This window comes from Macaca fascicularis, chromosome 11, assembly GCF_037993035.2.
Source record: "Macaca fascicularis isolate 582-1 chromosome 11, T2T-MFA8v1.1".
Classification (NCBI taxonomy): domain Eukaryota; kingdom Metazoa; phylum Chordata; class Mammalia; order Primates; family Cercopithecidae; genus Macaca; species Macaca fascicularis.
Genome location: NC_088385.1, coordinates 127065925 through 127088141, shown reverse-complemented (window position 1 = coordinate 127088141; position 22217 = coordinate 127065925). Strand labels below are relative to the sequence as shown.

At 44.8% G+C, this 22217-nt stretch overlaps 1 protein-coding gene across 11 annotated transcripts in view; it reads right to left on the bottom strand.

The window, feature by feature from the left end:
* Window positions 1-22217, bottom strand: part of BICDL1 (BICD family like cargo adaptor 1) — a 109174-nt gene that overhangs the window by 17418 nt on the left and 69539 nt on the right. For 3 of the 11 annotated variants that reach the window (XR_010579618.2, XM_045366657.3, XM_074008032.1), the window contains exons 3-7: window positions 15147-15263; window positions 11775-11921; window positions 4844-5023; window positions 3906-4124; window positions 2374-2517 (exon numbers count right to left, since the gene is read on the bottom strand). Coding sequence is in view for 7 of the 11 variants with exons in the window: in XM_045366657.3 (XP_045222592.1) it covers window positions 2374-2517; window positions 3906-4124; window positions 4844-5023; window positions 11775-11921; window positions 15147-15263 (807 nt within the window). In the remaining 4 variants the exon portion in view is untranslated. Of the gene's footprint in view, window positions 1-2373; window positions 2518-3905; window positions 4125-4843; window positions 5024-11774; window positions 11922-14221; window positions 14301-15146; window positions 15264-22217 lie in introns of those variants that run through there. The other 8 variants (XR_012420748.1, XM_045366659.3, XM_074008034.1 and 5 more) reach the window with 4 other exon arrangements.

Below are 22217 nucleotides of genomic sequence, written 5' to 3'. Positions count from 1 at the left end.
GAGAGCAGGGGCCCTGCACATGCATCTGTTGCCTCTCAGGATCTAGTGCAGCACTAGGCACACAGTGAGTGTCAGTGGATGCTGAACCAACCTTGCATGCAGAACGCCATGCCTGCTGTGATGGCTGCAATTTCTACAGTCATTCTGGGACTCAGTCTGCACCCTGCCCCTGCCTTGGGAGGCCAGTGTTACTTCCTCTGAGGTGGCTTTGCCAGGTTCAGTGCGGCTGAGGGGTTTCTGCTTTGACTGAGCATTTGGGAGGAGACGGCCTACAGGAGAAGTCCAATTCTATACCCCGTGTGGGACGTGAGTACAACCTTCCACTTGGTGAACCATTTGTAAGAGAATCCATAGGAATTGGCCTAAATCATTATCAGCTGAACTTCTAAGAAAAATTTCCACGTGGAAATGGGTTCCTAAATATTCTACAATAGAATCTTGGCAACCTACAATTTGCTTATGTTTCTGAATAAAATAATGCCCCCCCCCGCATCCACTGTGGAGTTCTAGTTTTACATTTCTGAGAAACAAAACAACAAAACCAGTTAATATTAAAGAACTCATAAACAGAAGCACCCTATGGAAATTTAAATAGGCTTTAAAATAAACAAAACTTTTATTAATCCAAAGACCTTACAGATCCAACGTTCTCCTGCATTTTATTTTTCCAGTTTAGAAGATCTGTCTCTGAGTCTGAATCACTCTCCGGCCAAATTACCTGCTGAAGAACTTAGGTTTCAGGCGGGTGAATGTCTGTGGCTGCCTAACCCACGTCTCCAGCGTTTGGCTGCAAGCAAGCCACAGCTTTATGAGACAGAGTCTCACTCTCTCATCCAGGCTTGAGCATGATCTTGGCTCATTGCAACCTCTGCCTCCTGGGTTCAAGCAATTCTCCTGCCTCAGCCTCCCGAGTAGCTGGGATTATAGGCGTGTGCCATCACACTGGGCTACTTTTTCTATTTTTAGTAGAGACAGGGTTTTGCTATGTTGGCCAGGCTGGTCTTGAACTCCCGATCTCAAGTGATCAACCTGCCTTGGCCTCCCAAAGTGCTGGGATTACAGGTGTGAGCCACCATGCCTGGCCAAGCCACAGATTGAAATGGCATCTTTGTGTCCTTGTTATCTGGTCACTCACAGAAGGAAGAGGACAGTAGATGGCTGAAGGTGGGTCTCCCGATATTTTCCAAGAAAATATTAGGAAGACTAATGGGATGACCCCCCAAAAAGGGGAGTTTCTTTCTATAAAGATATTTCAAATGTAGGAAATACTGACTGGGGCCGCATGTGGTGGCTCACACCTGTAATCACAGCACTTTGAGAGTCCGAGATGAGTGGTTCTCTTGAGCCCAGGAGTTCGGGACCAGCCTAGGCAACATGGCGAACCCTCATCTCTACAAAAAAATGAGTTGGGCATGGTGGCGTACGCCTGTAGTCCCAGCTACTTGGGCAGCTGAGGTGGAAGGATTGCTTGAGCCTAGAAGTCAAGGCTGCAATGAGCTGTGACTGCGCCACTCCAGCCTGGGCGACAGAATGAAACCCTGTCTCAAAAAGAAAAAAAAAAAAAAAAGAGGAAATACTGACTGAAGTGAAAGGCAGACTTAAATTCCGTCTCAAAGAAACCTCATGCAGCAGCAAGGAATGAACAGCTTTGAGCCAGGGAAGGAGAGGGGCAGGAGCAAGGTTTAGATACTACTTGTTTGGTGCGACCCCAGCCCCTACTCCCAAGCAGCACAGAACCTCTACACATGACCACAGTCAACAGGAAGAGTCTTTATTTATCTCCTAGGACAGATTTTAGAAGCTCCGTTTTGAGTGGAGCTGCCTATAAGTCCTTTAAAGTTTCTCAGATCAGAATATAAATGTCTTTCTTCAGTGTTCTCTAGAAAGATGAAATCATGATCAAATGAGAAAGGAACAGCAAGGGTAGCAGTAAGTTCTTCTAAAGCTGAAGAACAGGCTGAGAGAAGTGATGGCACTTACAAAAGGGAACTGTACGGTAAAGATCAATTGTTCCTTGGTTTGCAAACTTCCCTGCCCAGCAGCTGCTGGAAAAGCACCCACAAGTAGCCCAGGGGCTGTCAGCATCTACCAGTCAGATTAACTTTGGCTCTGTATAAGGCAGAGTGTCACTGGAGGAAACGGAGGACCAGCTGTTCTTATCCTTGCCAATTTTACTTCAGGCTAAACTAAAGGACTGGGTTCTTCTCTTGAAGACACTCAGTTTACCTCAACTTCAGGTCACCATTCCCTGATGATTTGACGAAGGCGAGCCACTTCTCATACAGAAATGGGAGAGAGAAACTCACAAGGGTCCCAAGGGAGCCAGGGGCAGGTGCACATGCCCTGCACTGGACTGAAGGTGGGGGTGCTCACCTGACTGTGGAGTCGCTGCAGCTCTTCTAGGCTTTGCCTCAGTTTACCCCTCTCTCCCTCCATGAGCTCCCTTAGGGCTCTCGAGTCCTCACTGGTCTGCCTTATCTGTTCTTCTAAGGAGTCATCATCAAGTCTCCGGGAGCTCTGACAGCAAAAGAAAGACAGCCACAGATATGGTAAGGGTACAGAAGACATGGGGCGGCAGGAGAGAGATGGTTAGTCCGGGGAGAGAAGTAGAGGAGAAACGGGGGAGAGTGGAGGAATGATGTGGTGAAAGATAGTAGGGAAGATGGAGGGAATGAGAAAAAGGAGGAGAGAAGAGACAAAAGGTGCAAGGAAAGAAGGGGTCAAGAAGAGAGATTGCTCAATTTCAACCTGCAAGCAGATGTTCCCTTTTGTTTCAGGCTTGAGGGAAAGGAAGCAGTGTGGCGGGAATAGCACACCACACTCTGACAGCTCTCTTCTCCCACAATGACCTGGCCTCATATTACGATACCGCCCACAAATCAATACAGCACGGTCAGACAGAACAGCTGCCCTTCATATTACTTTACCCAATACAGGTAGAAAGACACAACTTTTCTGTAGGAGGATGAAACATGGGGATAAATAATAGCCCAAAAGCTGGGAGCGTGAGTGGAGGGGAAGTCAGGGAGAAATGTGTCATGAAGCTGGAAGAAATGCCAGACTGCCCAGGATGCCCATGGGAACAGTCCTCTCCTCCACAGGTGGCCATATGTGGGATTCTAAAAGGCCCTTAGAGCTGATCTTCCCAACTTCCTGTGCTCACTTACATTCTTTTGGCGGACGCTTCAGATCTTTTACTTTTGCCAAGTCACAGCTAACCCTACCACTAGGACCAAAGGGCTACAGAATAGCAACTTACAGTTTTAACTTAGATACAAACTTCTATATGCAAAGTTTCCAAAGAAAGCCCTTAAACTGGAAGCCCCCATTGTCTGTACATCACTACCTGGAGAAAAAGGCTCCATGTGTACCTGGTGTGTGCAGGAAGCTGACTTTGGAGCCCTGGCACTTGGCCCCTCTGCCTCATCACGGCTGTAGTTGGTGTTCTCAAATAAGGGTTCATGGCCAGGTGCGGTGACTCACGCCTGCAATACCAGCACTTTAGGAGGCTGAGATGGGTGTATCACTTGAGGTCAAGAGTCAAAACTAGCCTGGCCAACATGGTAAAACCCTGTCTCTACTAAAACTACAAAAATTAGCTGGGTGTGGTTGATGGTGCATGCCCGTAATCCCAGTTACTCAGGAAGCTGAGGCACGAGAATCACTTGAACCTGGGAGGCAGAGGTTGCAGTGAGCTGAGATTGTGCCACTGCACTCCAGCCGGGGTATCAGAGCGAGACTGTCTCAAAAACAAAATCCAAAAAAATCAATAAGGGCTCAGAAGAATTTTTGCAGATATTTTATAGGGTTCCAGTTCCAGGGCTGACCTCACCCTATGCACTGGGTTCTAACCCCCCACTAGCCAGCTCCTGTGGGGTAAGGACCATCTCAGACTGGCCTCTTACCGTGGGCTCCATGCCATCCACAATGCTCTGTATCAGTCTCTTGAGCTCATTGAGGGCAGTGCGCAAGCTGCCGGCTGGCACATCCTTGGCGGATGAGGTTTCTGAAGATTCGTCCATGGAGGAGTCCGTGGAGACGGCTGAGTCAGCGCTGTCATTGCCTCGAAGGTGTGAGCACAGGTAGCGAACCTGGCAGTAGGCTTCCCAGAGCTGCAGTCTCAGCTGTTCCACAGAGAATTACTATTCATTACAGACTCTAGAGAAGACTGCTACCTGGCCATCTTTTTCTAGCATCTGAACCCAAAATACTGATACCCAAGACACCAGTTCTAGGAGAAAGGGTTTTTTGTTCTGTTGTTGTTGTTTTTTTTTTAACTCATTGGTCCCAAGAAATAATACTTATTCTGAACCAAGTACATCTATACAGACTCCAAATTCTTATTCTCCCTGTTCTCTAGCTTCTTCCATTTGCAATATAAAGCACTTCTTTATGTAATCAGTTACTTTGGTGGGAGGCAGAAACCAATCAGGGGAATGAATGGTTCTGGGTATTATGAAAAGTGTGAAAAGAAACCAATTAGATGGAGAAGATGGATCATGACGGCTCTGGAACTCTGTCAATATAACAGGTACGGAGCTGATGGCACAAGCATTTTCTAAGAGGAATTGGGGTGACAATGATTGGGAATTGGCTGTGCCTATGATACTCTGTCCTCTAGCAATTCTGCTCAATGCCTTAATGGATAAGGTGGGTGGAAAATGGAGGGCCAGGGACATGCTCCATCAGGGCCTGCTTCACGACACTCTAGCCAGCAGGCCAAGGGGCTAACACAGGCACAGGGGCACAGCCTTGCCAGGATGGCAGCTGAGTGCTAGGGAGGAGGACGGGCCCTGAGCAACCCCAGGTAGCCTCGCCTGTGGGGTGACAGGCAGGTCAGCACCTGCTCTCGCTCTTGCTCCAGCTCCTCAGCCTCCATGCTCTGCTCGATCTCTGACAGGAGGGATGTGCTGGTGGCGGCAGAGCTCTGCAGACTCCTCTCCTCAGTGAGTTCTTCCACCTTCACCTGCAGCTGTCGGCAGGAGAGACGCACCTCCTGAAGCTCCAGGTGGCTTTGGTGCAGCTTTCAAAGAAAGAGCAAATGGTTTGAGGTTTACGAAACACAAAAACCAAGACAAACTGACCCCTCAACCTGATCATGCTTCTGGGTCCAACCACCAATTTACAGAAAAATAAAAAGGAGAGAGGAATATGTTAAACTACATCATGAGACGCACTCAGCAAAATCCAGATCTAGAAAATTCTGACCGGGCACAGTGGCTCATGCCTGTAATCCTAGCACTTTGGGAGGCCGAGGCGGGCAGATCACCTACGGTCAGGAGTATGAGACCAGCCTGGCCAACATGAGGAAACCCTGCCTCTACTAAAAATACAAAAATTAACTGAGTGTGGTGGCGGGCGCCTGAAATCCCAGCTACTTGGGGAATGAGGCAGGAGAATCGCTTGAACCCAGGAGGCGGAGGTTGCAATGAGCCGAGATCACACCACTGCACTCCAGCCTGGGTGACAGTGTGAGACTCCATCTCAAAAAAAAAAAAAAAAAAAAGAAAAAAGAAAATTCTACAGGACAAACAACTCCATTTCCTTAACAAAAACATTGCAAGGGGAAAAAAAGATAGAGGAGGAACACAGAAATAAAAAAAGACTTGAGTTATACCAACCAGGCCAGGCGTGGTGGCTCACGCCTGTAACACCAGCATTTTGGAAGGCCAAAGCGGGCAGATCATCTGAGATCAGGAGTTCAAGACCAGCCTGGCCAACATAGTGAAATCTGTCTTTATTAAAGTACAAAAATTAGCTGGGCATGGTGGCGGGCGCCTGTAATCCCAGCTACTCAGGAGGCTGAGGGAGGAGAATCACTCGAACCCAGGAGGCAGAGGTTACAGTGAGCCGAGATCACCCCATTGCACTCCAGCCTGGGCGACAAGAATGAAACTCCGTCTCAAAAAAAAAAAAAAAAAGAGTTATACCAACCAATCGCACTGTGTAGGCCCATTTTAATCTGTATCTTGATTCAAACAAAAATGTGAAAAAATTATGACATTTATAAGACAAGTGAAAATCTGAACACTCACTGGGCATTTTATGGTATTAAGAAAATACGCTATTTTTTTGGTATAATAGTACTGGAGTTACATTTTTTAAAGTTCTTATCTTTTAGAGGTTAGTACTTTTTATTTCTAGATGAATTTATTAAAATCTGAGATTTACTTCAAAATAACGTGAGAGAAAAGGAAATGGATGTTATGAAGATGGGGCAGCACTGGGCAGGGACTGGTGGTTTTCAGAGCTGGACTTCATTACACTGTGCCACTGTGGAATGTTTGAAATCCTTTGCAATAAAAAATCAAACACACACAGGCACACAAAGTGAGATACCATTAGAGTCTCACCAAGATGGCTAACATAAATAATACAAATAATATCAAGTGTTGATGAAGATGTGGGGCAATGCTGGTGGGAGTAGAAAATGTACGAATACTTTGGAAAATTGGCAGTTTCTAATAAAATTAAATATATATTCTATGATCCAGCAATTCCACTTTCAGCTGTAGACCCAACAAAAACAAAATGTGCACAACAGACACACACAGGATGTTCAAATAACCACAAATGGGAAACAATCCAAATGCCAATAAAAATAGAATAAGTAAATTGTGGTATGTTCACATGTTGGAATACTACACAGCGACGAAAGAATATACTACTACCATATGCCACAACATGGTTAAATTTCACAGACACAATGTTAAACAAAAGCCAGACATAAAAAGTATACATGAGTCTATTTATAAAACGTTCCCAAACTTCACTGAGGTAGAAAAAAGTTGGAGTAGAGGTTTGCTTTTGAGGAAGTGGCAAGTATTCTTTTTAGGGTGCTGATCGTGGTCTGTAGATTGATCTCCATGATGGTTACACAGGTATGTATTTGTAAAAATTAATTGGGCTGTCCCCTTAAGATTTGTATGCTTTACTATATATATCTTTTCATGAAAAAAAATTAAGGGAAAAAGGAGTAGCTTGGAAAGGAGCTGGAGGTGGAAACGGGAGTAGCATCTGGATAGTAATACCAAGAGTTTCTACCCCAACCCAACCGTTAGAGGCAAGGCCCTAGGCTGGCCCCTCGCTTCCACATCAGGTAGTTGAGCCACAGGTGAAAAGTGACTTTCCTAAAACCCTTGTGAAGCAGAACTGGTCTGATGACTCCCAGTCCAGGGGTCTTTCCGGTTTCCACATACCTCATTTGTTCCAGAGAGACATTAACAGATGAGATAGTAACTTATTTTGAAGATCTCTAAGGGAGGAAGTCCCACAGCTTCAGTTCTAACTCTCATGGGCAGAAATGTCCACAGTTTTGCCATGTCTAACATCAGTCCTTCATCCTGCACGTTCACCTGTTTGTTCCTCTCAGTCCTTTTCTGAAGACTGAAAAGAGCTAATTACTTGGGAGACATTCCTTTTCAATAGCTTTCCAAATAGCTCTATTCTGCAAGCCAAATATTATATATATTATATGTCCTTTAGACTTTTCCCAGCCTCTCTCTCTTGATTTTTAAATGATCTCAGAGATTTTCACATAAGCCTACATTTTTAGAGCTAGCAGAGCCACAGAGATCAATGAGTCCAACTATGTCAGGATAAAACTGAAACTTAGAAAAGGGGAATGGTGCCAGTGGTAGAGAGGAGACAGCAGCACAGGGGTCAGGAATTGTGGGCAGTACTCTTTCCTTCTCTCTCCATGCTGTGACTTCACCCCCTCCACCCCACTGCATTCTCCATGGGCCCTTCTGTGTGGAGTTCACAACAGGGCACAACTCTCTGGGGAGGTCACTAATGCTGAATATAAGGGGATGACCCAGCCACAACTGCTAAATGCTATTTTTTGAGTCTCTGTCGTCCAGGCTGGAGTGCAGTGGCGTGATCTTGGCTCACTGCAACCTCTGCGCCCTGGGTTCAAGCAATTCTCCTGCCTCAGCCTCCCTAGTAGCTGGGACCACAGGCATGCACCACCACATCCAGCTAAATTTTGTATTTTTAGTAGAGATGGGGTTTCCCTACATTGGCCAGGCTGGTCTCGAACTCCTGACCTCAAATGATCTGCCCATCCTGGCTTCCCAAAGTGCTGGGATTATAGGCATGAGCCACCACACCCGGCCTAAATGCTATCTTCTCATCTGTGCACTCCATCACTAACCTGCTTTTAATACAGCAGACTCTAATTGTGGAATTGTCATCAGTTTGCTAGCAGTTAGGAACATGGCCACATGCCACATGCCACATCTGCCCAGAAGCAATGTTTCCCACTCTTCATATCTGTGGACTGCAACACCCCACTCCAGGTCCTTAGAAGACTTTCAGGAAGTGGTGGTGGGAGGGGAGAACTTCTTGGGATTTAAATTAAGCTAATTTATTCTGTTATAAAACAGCATTTCTGGGGTCACCTCTGTTCCATTAAAAAGAAAGTAGATACTGCACTGGTCTTTTCCAGACTCGTGGCTGAGTTGGCTTGTGGCTCCTGCAGAAGTGCAGACTGGGGTGGCTGGCAGCCACTTAGAGCTCTGTAGTTCTCATGAAGGAAGCTGCCTTGCAGAGCCTTTGACCAATCACTTAGGTGTCCCGGGAGTCTCACCTTCACCATCAGCACTTGGAAATGATTGACTAACGGCACCAGTGATCTGGAATAGCCCTAACTAGGAAGGGTTTGGAGCCTGGCTGCCCAGAGAATGAAGAAAGGATTGGCAAGCCTGCTCTGCATAGTTCTGGTGGATCAGCAATACCTGCTGGTCCAGTGGGAACTTCTCCAACCTGTTTTGAGGAGACTCAGAAAGAAAAACATCAGGGTTACAGGAAAAAAGGAGACATTCCTAGGAAGCATTTGGCACAATTACAAATGGCATATTAAATTGGCAAAATGCTTCATAATTATTTTTTTAGACAACTCCACACACATCGCAGCAGGAGGAAGTTAGGCACAGACAAGTACAAGTTCTTACATACTGGACAAAATTAGTTCAATTACTCATGCACACTCAAAGGTGCTTAATTAATGATAACAGCAAGGGAACAAAAGACCAGGAGAGGTCTGCACTCTCCAGTCAACAATTGATTCACCAACTGGATAGACACAAGAAGAAAAACCAAACCAAACAAGGGAAGTCTACTACATTTAAGAGGCCTTTAAAATAAGAAACATCATTCTTTATATGACAAAGGTGACACTAAGTATACTTGTATGTATGAATGAGAATGACACCAAGTGCTTTGTGTTTGTATAGTACACTACATTTACGCTCATCTGAGGGAACTGGGATGGTGTGATGTTACGTGATTTGCCTAATGGTACACAGTCAGCATTAGAGCAAGGTCTAGGCTCCAGGTCACCTGCTTCCTGGGTTGCCCCACAGTGAGCAGGGCCTGTGCTCTGCTGATGGAATCCACCCAGTCGCTGGGACTAGGCCCTGCACACATCTGTAAAATGCCCAGCTCAGTATGAGACAGGGCAGTGAACTGGCCCTTAGAGGGACAGACAGATTTCCTTTACTGGATAGTAAGAGTTTGGCAAAATACTTGATATATACTCGGTGCTCAATGAACAATAATTTTTATGCTTATTCTCAGGTCTGAAAAAACTCAGTTGGATTTGATCAGTTGTTTAAAAATCTGTTTTTGACAGCAGGACCCCAATTATATGGTGAAAGAGATCAAAAGGGGGCTCCTCTGGTTGTGACAGGCCTGTTGCCTTGCCTGCTCAGCCATCCCTCACCCTTGTCTGAGGATTTAAAATCAAGGGATTAAGTACATTCCAAGGCCACTAGCTTTACATTTTACAAGTATGGTTTAGGATCATTCAGCTGCTACCTGAGTAAGCTGGATTTTTTATTTCTGTATCAGTACAGGCCATTTTAGCAACAGAAAGGACTTTCTGGAGGACACTGGTAATTAGTGGCAACTTGAGAGTTTCACATGAACTGAAGGACTATAATGATAAATTGTTAGGGAAGATGAGAATTCAGCCTGTAAATGCAGATTTTCCAAATCAACTGAGTACTGCCTGACCTGCTGCAGGTCCTTAGGTGAATGACACCTTCTCAGTCTTGAAGTTCAACAGGAAGACAGTGGATGTGCACATGGTGAGCAAGTGCATGTGGCATGATGGGATTCTCGCTGCTAGAGAATGTACAGCCCACAGTGCCGGTCAGGCCTCTGATGGCCTACTAGTCCTTCCTCTTTCCTGCTACCTAGGGCCCTAATTTTTGATTTGAAATAAGGACTTTTCACTGTAAATTCATGCTGAACTGAAAGTTTCTTTTAGGCAAGGGCCATTTTTCTCTTTCTCCATACTTATATTCCTTCTCCTCCCATACTGTATGTCAGCAACCCTCAGGAAAGCAGCCTGATAGGGTAATAAATGCTGGTCAGGAACTGACTTTCGGAGGCCAGTGATACCAGGAAGTTATTACTGAGCTACAGGTAAAGCAGATGAGAGGGTTCCAGTCTCGATTCTACCAAAGACTCACTACATGACTTTGGATAAATGATTCAGTTTTTCTCAATATCAGCTTTATGACGTATGCTAAAAGCACCCTCTATGCCAAAGAGGCACGCAAATGTTTACTGCTATTATCATCATCAACCTTGAAAAATCAGTAAACTCTTTTCCATCTTGAAAACTTCTGTAAAGCTTTAGCCAGCACCATTTTCTACTCAACATTTACTGAGGCACTACTATCAATATATGAAAAGTTACTAGCTGAAGATACTAAAAACATGGAGAGAGAAAAGCCATTCATTTTCCCTCAAAGAGGTTCATCACTCAGGTGTCAGCCTAGCTGATGGTGGCAGGGACAAGTAATCTTAGCCCAAGATACTATATTTCCTTATCCCATACCCCAAGGCTTTCAAACAGCCTACCTATGAGCCCAGTGGGACCTTCTGTGGCCTAGCCTTTGGGTGGAGACACATCTGGTGCTTGAGTACACCTGGATGACCACCTCTGCACAAATATCACTGTTGCAATCTAGTGCACTCCCTGGCATGAACAGAGAATGCCAAAGGGAAGCAATGCACTCTGAGTTTCTGACCCCGGTCCTCCTAGGCCAGCCCAGCAAAGCATCTTGGTAGCAGATGCTGTACTCTATTTCTGGGAAGACTGGAGTGATGATATCTTTTTGTTTTGGGAGTTGTTTCTTGTCAAGTGTGAGCTTGGGGATTCAGCTGAGGCCCGGTAGCAGTTCCCAAATAAGAACAAATATGGCCATGAAGCAATTTCCTTCGGGAAGGAAAAAAAGAGACTGATTAGGTTCACAAAGGGTTCAGTCTATGCCTTTTCTGGCAACTGGCAGAAGCAGAATATAAACCTTGCTGTGTTCAGTGGGCAGCTTCGGGTTTCTGCTCCATGCCAACCAACTAAATCCATGAGCTTGGGAAGACAGCAGCAGAGAGCATTATGAGCTGAGTCAGAGAGTCACAGGCTCCCTCTGAAACCTTTTAGCAGATTTCACAAATGCTAGGAGGCCAGAATAGCACTCCTGGTGTTCCAGTCATGTTAACCCAGAGAGAACTCTGTGAAACTGCTCCATGGGCCAGTGGCTCAGAACACATTGGAGAAATGATCTGTGGGTAGCAGTGCACTTCCTTTGGGCAGAGTCAGAAGAGTCAAGTTAGTGAATGCCTCAGGCCCCACAGTGAGACCTAGGCATCATCCACTCCTGGCTTACCCCAGCAGTGATGCTGGCCTCCCAGCCTTTTCTTTTTGGCTAAGTGCTCCTTTTATCTGGCTCTAGTCTTGCAGGACAGCTTCTCTACCCCAGTACCTGTAGGTCCTTGTCATGGCCCTGCCTCTCCAGGATTAGCACCCGGTCCTGTAGCTCCTCCACGGTCCCTTGGAGCAGGTCATTTTCCTCTAAAGTAGCGCTGAGACGATGCTCCAGCTCCCGTTTCCGATCTGACAGCATCTTGATCTGAAAGGGTTGGAGAGCCACAGGGGTGGTGTGGAGTTACACCCGGGCTGACAAGTAGGAACTAGGGACTAGCCCCAAAACATGAAGGCAAGTATCTTTCAGTGTTCTGCCCAATGTCACGGTACCCCCATCTCTGAGAGAATAACTATGAAACCCTAAGCTGAAGAGAAAACCCCTCCCCTCTAGAAACCTGTCTGGGAAGGGGTGGGAGTTGACCTCTGGGGAAGCTGGAATGTGGGATGCCAGGCAGAGGAAGGGAAGGCTAGTGCTCTGGAAATTCCAGAGATAAGATAAAAAAGGGCTCCACCTTGCCTGCTCTCAACTTTACCCCATCCTTACAATTGGCAGGAGGAGTGGAACCTAACCTGCTGTACTGCTTCTCCTCCTCAAGTCATGAGCACAAGAAAATGCCCAGGAAATCCTCTGGAGCGCCATGTTTTCACACCCCAGGATTCGTCTCTGTCTTCCTTTCCCCGCTCCTGGCTCCACTGGCACTAGAGGTCACAGCTCAGACCCAGTGCCTTGAGTTAAGGGAAGAGCTCCCAGGGTACAAAAACCAAAGTAGTGCCTGCATCAGCCTATGTCCTGGGACGGAGCAGGACACAGATACAAGTGAATGCTGACTTTACTCAGAATAACTTTTACCTGAGGGAGTCATTCGTGAAGAGGCGCAAATTCTTTTCATGAAACAGGTTGATATGTTTGTATACACTGAATACCTAGTCAGTCTCCACATACGTAAATCTTTTAGGAAGGTCTGCCTAATCTCTTCAGTGTCAGTGAGAAAACAGAGGCAAAGAGGAAAGAAATGCCAAGTCTCCTCTGGCCTCATGGTTTGTAGGGTGAGAAGCTGAGCCAGTGCTCCCAAGGCCAGGGATGCTTCACTCAAAAAACCATCACCCTGGCTCAGGGGCTCCAGAAAGCCTTGCCAATTGGATCTGACTCTTAGGGGACCTTCTGGAATCCTGGAGGTCCTCGTGGATCCTTCCATTTATTTAGCAGTGCCCTGCTGGACTGATTCTCAACCAGCTTCTTGCTTGTAAATATTTTCTTGACATGGTTAAAATATTCTCCAGGCTCTCCATTCCAGCTTTGATAACAATTCCTTAAGGCTTTTACTTGGGCAAGTTTTGGGGACCAATCTTAGAACTTTTCCAGGGGAAATCCTGAAATGAATGTCTAGCTTGTTTCAAGTCCTATGAGATACAATTTTCCCTTTACTTTTTAGCTGTTCTCACTCTCTGAACTAGAATTCTGCTCGCAGGGCACAGATCTTCTCTGGCCACCAATCCAATCAGATAGGATGTTGTCCTGGAGAAACAAAGTATGTGGCCTTTGTCCAGAGAGATCAGGTATCTGGCCAAACAAAGAAATATTGTCTCTCAAGTGTGCACCTGGGTAGGGGACCAAAAGGAGCAAGCCCCTTTTGTGAATGGGTCCACTATTTCCTACACTGAAGCAAAGTCACCCATGTGAAGAGAATTCTTACTCTAGTTGATTTTCATTTAAATACCCTCTGACCTTTAAATTTTCCTTCCCATGAATCATCTTTGTTTCCCAAGTTTCAGTCAGTGAAGTGATGGGGTAATAAGATTCTGATACACAACTGACCCTAAAAAAACTTAGTTCGGAGCGGCCGGGCGTGGTGGCTCATGCCTGTAATCCCAGCATTTTGGGAGGCCAAGGCGGGAGGATCACAAGGTCAGGAGACCGAGACTATCCTGGCTAACACCGTGAAACCCAGTCTCTACTAAACATACAAAAAAAAAAAATTAGCCGGGCGTGGTGGCAGGCGCCTGTAGTCCCAGATATTCGGGAGGTTGAGGCAGGAGAATGGCATGAACCTGGGAGGTGGAGCTTGCAGTGAGCCAAGATCTTGCCACTGCACTTCAGCCTGGGAGACAAAGCGAGACTCCATCTCAAAAAAAAAACAAACAAAAACAAACAAAAACACACACACACACACTTAGTTTGGAGCTACACAAAGTAACTTACTTGAAACAAACAATTTTCATAGCTTGCCTTTTAAAGGTAGCAGTGTTCAGCAGGGAATCAGCGTTAGGCCACTAACTCCCTCACCCAACCCTACACACCCTGAAACTTGTGAACAAATCTGGCAATAAACATTCCTGGGGATGACCTGGTTCATGAGGGTCTAGAAAAAGTGAACGCATCGGGGAAAGAGGAAGACAGAAAACTTGAAGGAGTCAGAGGCTGGCAGAGGCAGGTGAATGGCAAGTCATGCACACAAATGGTCACATACAGGCATGCCAAACCCCACTGGAACAAACTCTACTTACTTCAAGGACCTGCTGCTCAATACCAGTAGGCAGTCCAAGGGAAAGGGGGAAGGAAGGGAATGGGAGGCAGGAGAAAACAGAAGATATTGACAGACTTTAGGAAAAACATCCTCAGGTCATTTACCAAGCAGGGGAGCAGGCTATCTGGGTTTCTCTGGCCTGACCATGATGGCTGATTGCTTCATCACAGTGGAAGGTTACTTGTTCAACCTGGCTCTAGACTGTCCTTCAAACTCTGACTTAGCAAAGGGGCTGCTGTCCAGATACTTGGCTAAAGGGTCCTCAAAAGCAGACCAGGTGGAAGCCTCCCCCGGGGGCAGGCCTGGTTTGGGCTGGTGATAAGATCCTTACCCTCTCTTCACCTTCCACAACCAGATTCTCACAGTATTGTTCCCCTGCCGATACTTTCTTTTCCCCTCATCTTGGCCCTCACGTTCTGGCCTCCCTTATGGTTTCAATAACATCATTGTGTTCCAGGTATCATATAAAGTGCCTCGTATGCATTAACCCATAATATCCTTGCAAAAACCTGTGAAGTAGAAACTTCTATTTCTCTCATTTTGCAGATGAGAATAACAGCAGACCTTAGTAAGATGGACTGAACTGGGCCTAAATGGAATAGAGAAAGGCGAGATGTCCTTTCCCACCTCCTATTTCGGATTGGCAAGGATATTTTTAGAGAGATCAACATATTCAATAAAATGTAGGTCATCTGTGATTTCAATACACCCGGCAGTAACTCTGAGCAACTTCATTTTTCCAGACAACGACCTACCCAAAGAAATATAGATCAAATGTTCCCCATTTAGTTTTGCACAGAAATGTCTTTCTGTAGAGATTTTAGTCCCTTTTACATAGAGCAGTTTTTTGTCTCCCAGTGAGAAAAGCATTCCACCTTCCAGCACTGCTGTGTGGGAAGGCTCACCTCAGCCTGAAGACTCTCCAGCCGGATGATGTGCTGGTTGGTTGACGAGTTTTTCTCCCGAAAGTCTTCTCTGAGGGCGTGGACCTGCATGGAGAGTTGTCTCTCAACTTCTGATGCCTGAAACAGAGGAGACCTGCAGAGCTGATTCAGAGGTTATGCAAAGAAGTCTGTTAAGATTTCTGTCTTTCATTTATCAAGCATCTCTTTGCACTTTCCATTCTATAAGGAGCACTAGATGAGATGCTGGTTTCCCACGCACCATTCATTTGTTCTCTAGTGCTAAAACAGGACAAACTCCCACCCCCACCTCCACCATTAATGACTCTGTCTAGGTCCAAGACCACTTGACTGATCAGAAGAAACAGCCCTAGGAAATAGTATGCTCTCAAATGTTAGTTATCATTATTACTCTACATATAGAAGAAACTCAGCAAATATCTACTAAATTGAAAGTCTGAATATTTTACATGAAAGAATAAGATGGTTATACCTACTGCCTTAGAAATTCCTTCATTTCTCCCATCAATTTCCTCAAGTGGGCTCAGTCAAATCACACGCATCTGCATTTCTCTCCTCTACTTAACATGGGCACTATTTGAAATTGCTTGTCATATCTGTTCAGATTTTTGCCACTCATTCCTCAAGGACATTTTTGCAACTTTTAATTCTTTGGGGAGTGCCAGCAGAGGTGCCTATTTCCCACCTCAATCCATTTATGATCTAATGCTAAAATACATTAGATCATAACCATAACATAACACCAAAATATCATTTGGTGTTGTAGGAGGCTAACTTGGTAACAAAAATTCCAGCCCTCCTCCTGAGGGTCCCTGGCCAGACCCTGCTGAGGGAGCGCTGCTCACTGTCCTGTGGAGAGGAGAGCCATGGGACAAATTAAGTAACTGCCTCAATGCTTTTTTGAGGCCAAATGGGGTCAGTAAGCTTTATGGGTTCTTGGGAGAGATCACCGTGTGCTGGAACGGCCAGGAAAGACTTTCCAAGGAGGTGGGACGGTAATAATGTTGAAATGGTAGACTAGCTGTTCAATGAGGCTCTCATAGTAATGGTTACATGTTCAATAGTTCTTTTTATCTTCAAGTACTCTATAGTCAATTGTCCATCTTTTTTATTTTTGGTTCCACATATTCAACAAATGTTACCTCACTGGACTACAGAGCCACAGAAGATTCTTAACCTACTCACTATTTTTAAAACAATTACAAAACATAGAACAAAATAAAATAAAACCATACTCTAGCTGATTTTCATTTAAATACCCTCTAACCTTTAAATTTTCCTTCCTGTGAATCATCTTTGTTTCCCAAGTTTCAGTCAGTGAAGTAATGAGCTAATAAGATTCTGATATACAACTGACTCCTTAAAAAACTTAGAAGTTCAGAGCTGCATGAAGTAACTTACTTGAAATGAACAATTTCATAGCTTGGCTTTATGATGCAAGGAATCAGCATTAGGCCGCCAACTCCCTCATCCCACCCTACACACCCTGAAACCTGTGAATAATTCTGGCAATAAACATTCCTGGGAATGTTTCCCCTATATTATTTCTCCTTCATATTCTAAATTTAATTTCAGATACCCACTAGGCTGTTTTAGACTTCTCAATCACTCAGAAACACAATTAGTCATTCACTCTTGCCGAAGAATCACATTAGTAATATTTACTGAGTACATACTATGTGTCAAGAACTGTGCTAAATGCTTTCAATGCATTATCTTGATTGTTACCCCCAATTTACCAACAAGGAAATTGGCTCAGGAAAGTGAAGGAACTTGTCCAACATCTCAGTGACAGAATCAGGATGGTAAAAACCTTGGGCTAGGCTGGGTACGCTGGCTCATGCGTGTAATCCCAGAACTTTGGGAGGCTGAGGTGGGCGGACTGCTTGAGCCCAGGAGCTTGAGACCAGCCTAGCCAACATGGTGAAACCCAGTCTCTAGAAAAAATACAAAAATTAGCCAGGCATGGTGGCATGTGCCTGTAGTCCCAGCTACTTGGGAGGCTGAGGTGGGAGGATCACCTGAGCCCAGGGAGGTCGAGGCTACAGTGAGCCATGATTGTGCCACCACTGCACTACAGCCTGGGCAAAAGAGTTTGAAAGCCTGTCTCAAAAATAAATAAATAGGCTGGACAGGGTGGCTCACGTCTGTACTCCCAGCACTTTGGGAGCCTGAGGCACCTGGATCACCTGAGGTCAGGAGTTCGAGACCAGCCAGGCCAATATGGCAAAACCCCATCTCTACTAAAAATACAAAAATTAGGCCGGGCATGGTGGCTAACACCTTTAATCCCAACACTTTGGGAGCCAAGGTGGGCGGATCACAAAGTCAGGAGTTCAAGACCAGCTTGGCCAACATGGTGAAACCCTATGTCTACCAAAAGTACAAAAATCAGCTGGGCATCATGGGGTGTGCCTGTAATCCCAGCTACTCAGGAGGCTAAGGCAGGAGAATTGCTTGAACCGGGACACAGGAGGTGGAGGTTGCAGTGAGTTGAGATTGCGCCACTTACACTCCAGTCCGGGCTACAGAGCGAGACTCAATCTCAAAAAACAAACAAACAAAAAAATTAACCAGGCATGGTGGTGCGTGCCTATAGTCCCAGCTATTGGGAGGCCGAGGCAGGAGAATCGCTTGAACCTTGGAGGCAGAAGTTGCAGTGAGCCAAGATCACACCACTGCACTCCAGCCTGGGTGACGGAGTGAGACTACATCTCAGAAAGAAAAAAACTTTAAAAAAATTAAATAAAAAACCAACTTTAGCTGTCTTACCCTCAAATTAGTACTGTAATACTATCTTCTTGTATTTTGAAATAGTTTTTCATATGTATTCTCACTACTAAAACCAAACTTTATACAAGTCCAATTTAGCAAGGCTTTTCTTCTTTCCTTTTTTTTTTTTTTTTTAATGCTAGGCATTTCATTTCAGACTTAAAATTTCTTCTAAGGCCAGCTGCAGTGGCTCATGCCTATAATCCCGGCACTTTGGGAGGCTGAGGCGGGTGGATCACCTGAGGTTAGGAGTTTGAGACCAGCCTGTCCAACACGGTGAAACCCCACCTCTACTAAAAATACAAAAAACTAGCCAGGCGAGGTAGCGGGCGCCTGTAGTCCCAGCTACTCGGGAGGCTGAGGCAGGAGAATGGCGTAAACCTGGGAGGCGGAGCTTGCAGGAGCCGAGATCTGGCCACTGCACTACAGCCTGGGCAACAGAGCGAGACTCCGTCTCAAAAAAAAAAAAAGATACCAAAATTAGCCGGGCGTGGTGGCGGATGCCAGTAGTCCCAGCTACTTGTTAGGCTGAGGCAGGAGAATCGCTTGAACCCAGGAGGGGGAGATTGCAGTGAGCCGACATCGTGCCACTGCACTCCAGCCTGGGCGACAGGGCAAGACTCTGTCTCAAAAATAAAATAAAATAAAATAAGATAAGATAAAATAAATAAAATCTTCTAATAGAAGGTAGGGCCCATCAGGAAACCATATGCTATAGTTTGAGTGCCTGTACTGAATTCAGGTGACTGTTGAGATTTCAAACATACTTAGATTTGCAGAGCACTGGGTAATTCAGGTAGCTGATCTTATTCTTAGCATCACCACTTTGACATGAATCACTCAACAACGAAGCCACAGAGATGCACTGAGGGCTGCAAATCTAGTCCAGCTGGTAAGAAATGCTCCTGCAGACTATCTCCTCTCAAAGCGATCTTCTTAGAAATAGAAATTTGTCTCTTCCTACCAGAAAGTTAAACTCTAGAGCCTGAGCTGTTAAGCACTAAGCTATAATGTTCCCTTTAAATGTCTGACTCCTCAACTATGCCTAGGGATATGCACAGCAAAAGCTTTTAACCTCCATTTCTCATCTGAATTTACAATAGCCTTAAGGCTATTGTAGAAGCAGGAATCACTGGCCTCCCTTTGCAGGCAGGGAGATAGAGGCTCCAAGGGTGTGTATGGCACTGGCCTTTGGCCACCACACCACAGTCACCTCCCAGCCAGGGGGGCACCAATCAATTGCCTGTGACGGTGATGGAGGGGATGGATCAATCTGAGTTATAAACCCACCCTTTGCAAGGAGCTAATGCACCTTCCAAAGTAAATTGTTTTCTTCTTTTTCAGAGACAGAATCTGGTTCACACCTTGGACTTGACTAACACAATGAATATTAGCTATTTCTGCACATAAATTAAATAATAACCACTTAAGTTTATATGTAACTCTTATGTTCTAAATGCTTTCTGGAAGTTAAATGCTAAATAAGGAAGCCTTAGCTCTGGAATGAATTTCAGAGGTTCTTTGAAGAACCTCTGAAGAAATGGGAGAGTTAGCTAGGGTAACAGAAGTCTCTCTGAAGGGATACACTGTGCTCCTGAGAGGAGGGATATCGTGGAAAGATAAAAAAATTGAGTCAAATGGGCCAGGCGCAGTGTAATCCCAGCACTTTGAGAGGCCAAGGTGGGAGGATCACTTGAGCTCAGGAGTTCGAGACCATCCTGGAGAATCTGGTGAAACCCTGTCTCTACAAACTTCAAACTCCTAGTAGTACTTGTCCATGAAACTTCTCTGTAATAATTGGGAACCTGTCATCCATGATAATGTCCTCTAAATATACAACCACAGCATCAAATTCTGCATCAGAGGTGGAGGAGGAGAGCCCGAAGCTCTCTTCCTCTAAGGCATCCATCGCTGTTACCGTTCCCACCTGTGTGGGTGAGAAGACCACTGGGCTCCTATCCAACCCAGGGCTTGGCGCAGGGCGGAGGCATTGCTGCCCAGGCCACAGACTGCTCACTCACTGCTCAGCAAGGTCACTGCTTATGCTCGAGGCCTGGCCGCAGGCTCCCCAGCTGCAACCACTCGCCTGTCAGGTCCCCACATCCATCTAGGACACTCTGCCCAAATCTTTCTTTCTTTCTCTCTCTCTTTTTTTTTTTTTTTGTTTGAGATAGAGTCTCGCTCTGTCACCCAGGCTGGAGTGCAGTAGTGTGATCTCGGCTAACTGCAACCTCCACCTCCCAGGTTCAAGCGATTCTCCTGCCTGAGCCTCCTGAGTAGCTGGGATTACAAGCGCACTACCATGCCCAGCTAATTTTTGTATTTTTAGTAGAGATGGGGTTTCACCATGTTGGTCAGGCTGGTCTCGAACTTCTGACCTCGTGATCCGCCCGCCTTGGCCTCCCAAAGTGTTAGGATTACAGGTGTGAGCCACTGCTCCCGGCCTCAATTCATTCTTATAGCAGAAAATGGCAGACACAAGTCTTATAGTTCACTTATCAAAATGATGAGTTTTGGCTACCATGCCTAACTAAGCAGCCAGTAATTAGTTGTGGCAAAAAACATTTGAAATCATAGGTGAATATAAACTAGATGGCAAGACTTTAATTAAAGCATTTTTCTTTCCATTTTAAACTCAGGTTTTTTTCTATGATAAAAGTTACAAATGTTCAGAGTAAAAACAAAAAAAAGTAAAGAAAATTGAAGAATTAAAATGATAAAATCTCTACTTACTCCTAGTATTACTGCCACCCACCAGAGGTAATCACTATTAGATCTTTCTTGGGAGTCCTTCTAGAAATTTTCTATTCATATATATGTATCTATGTAGATCTACCTTATTCTTTTTAATGGTTATCTAGTATTTATATCATAACTTAACTAGTCCCTACTGATGAGCATTTTGAGTCTCCCAATTTTTTTTGGCTATTATAAACATTGCTCCAAAAAATATCTTTGTTCACCCATCTTTGTGCTTGTGGGTAATTTTCCATAAGTGGAATCACTGGGTAAAAGAATATGCACATTCACTCTGAACAAGGTATTGCAAAACAGTCATCTAAAAAGGTTGCATCAATTTATATCTCTATCAACAGTACAAATACACCTGATGCCTGTTTCTCAATACTCTGCCACCATTGGGTATTATGAAATGTTTTAATCTTTAGATACTTCTTTTTTGTTTGTAGATACTTATTTCTAATATCCTCAAAAACTTAAGTCTCTTTTACTTTCACTGAATACAGATTGCATGATGAAACAAGACATTGGAAAAATATCTCTAGTTCTGTTACAGAATACTAAAAATTTTAACGCACACTCCCCAAACTATCTGAAATAAACTCTTTTTATAACTTGCTTGGGCTACTATTATTTAATGAATCCTCAAGTTGGCAAAACAAAGTAACAGTGTGTTCCTTTCCCTGTTGGTCAGAGTACCATCTAGGACAGATTACTTCCTCCCCACTGGGCAAAGCTGTTCCATCCTTACTTTGGTTATGGACATGATTAATAACATATGAACATTTCCCCAAACTAGAACTTTTAGATTAAGCTTGTTTAAACTTGCCAAAGCAGAACTGTTCACTATACACTTTCTTGTTAAACGGAGGGAAAGAAATTGCACTAGTTACACGTGAGTATCCATTTTACTTATTTGTTGAAAGGAAACAAATGAACTAATAAACTTATAAATTATCATAGGAAAGATCTACTATTTTCATATTCTGCCTGAATAATTGAGTTTTACCTTAAGAGAGAAATTCTCAAACTGTCTTCTGCCAGGGCATGATGGATAATGGGCACCTTTTGGGGTGGCAGTGACAGTGACAATAAGGATGATGACATTTATTTTAAAATTTAAATGTAACAAAATCCCACAGCAGAATATGGGTATTTTTTAAATGCTGCTAGCCTTTGTTTTTTCCCCAATCTTTCTACATATGTGTGTGTGTACAATTACTTACAATCCTACTGTTATAATTTTTTACTTAGCATTATATCAACAGCATTTCTACATTATTATTATTATTTGAGATGAAGTCTTGCTCTGCTGCCTAGACTGGAGAGTGGTCGTGCGATCTCGGCTCACTGCAACCTCTGCCTCCTGTGTTCAAATGATTCTCCTGCCTCAGCCTTCCGAGTAGCTGGGATCACAGGTGTGCACCACCATGCCTGGCTAATTTTTTTTGCATTTTTAGTAGAGATGGAGTTTCGCCATGTTGGCCAGGCTGGTCTCGAACTCCTGATCTCAAGTGATCCGCCCGCCTCAGCCTCCCAAAG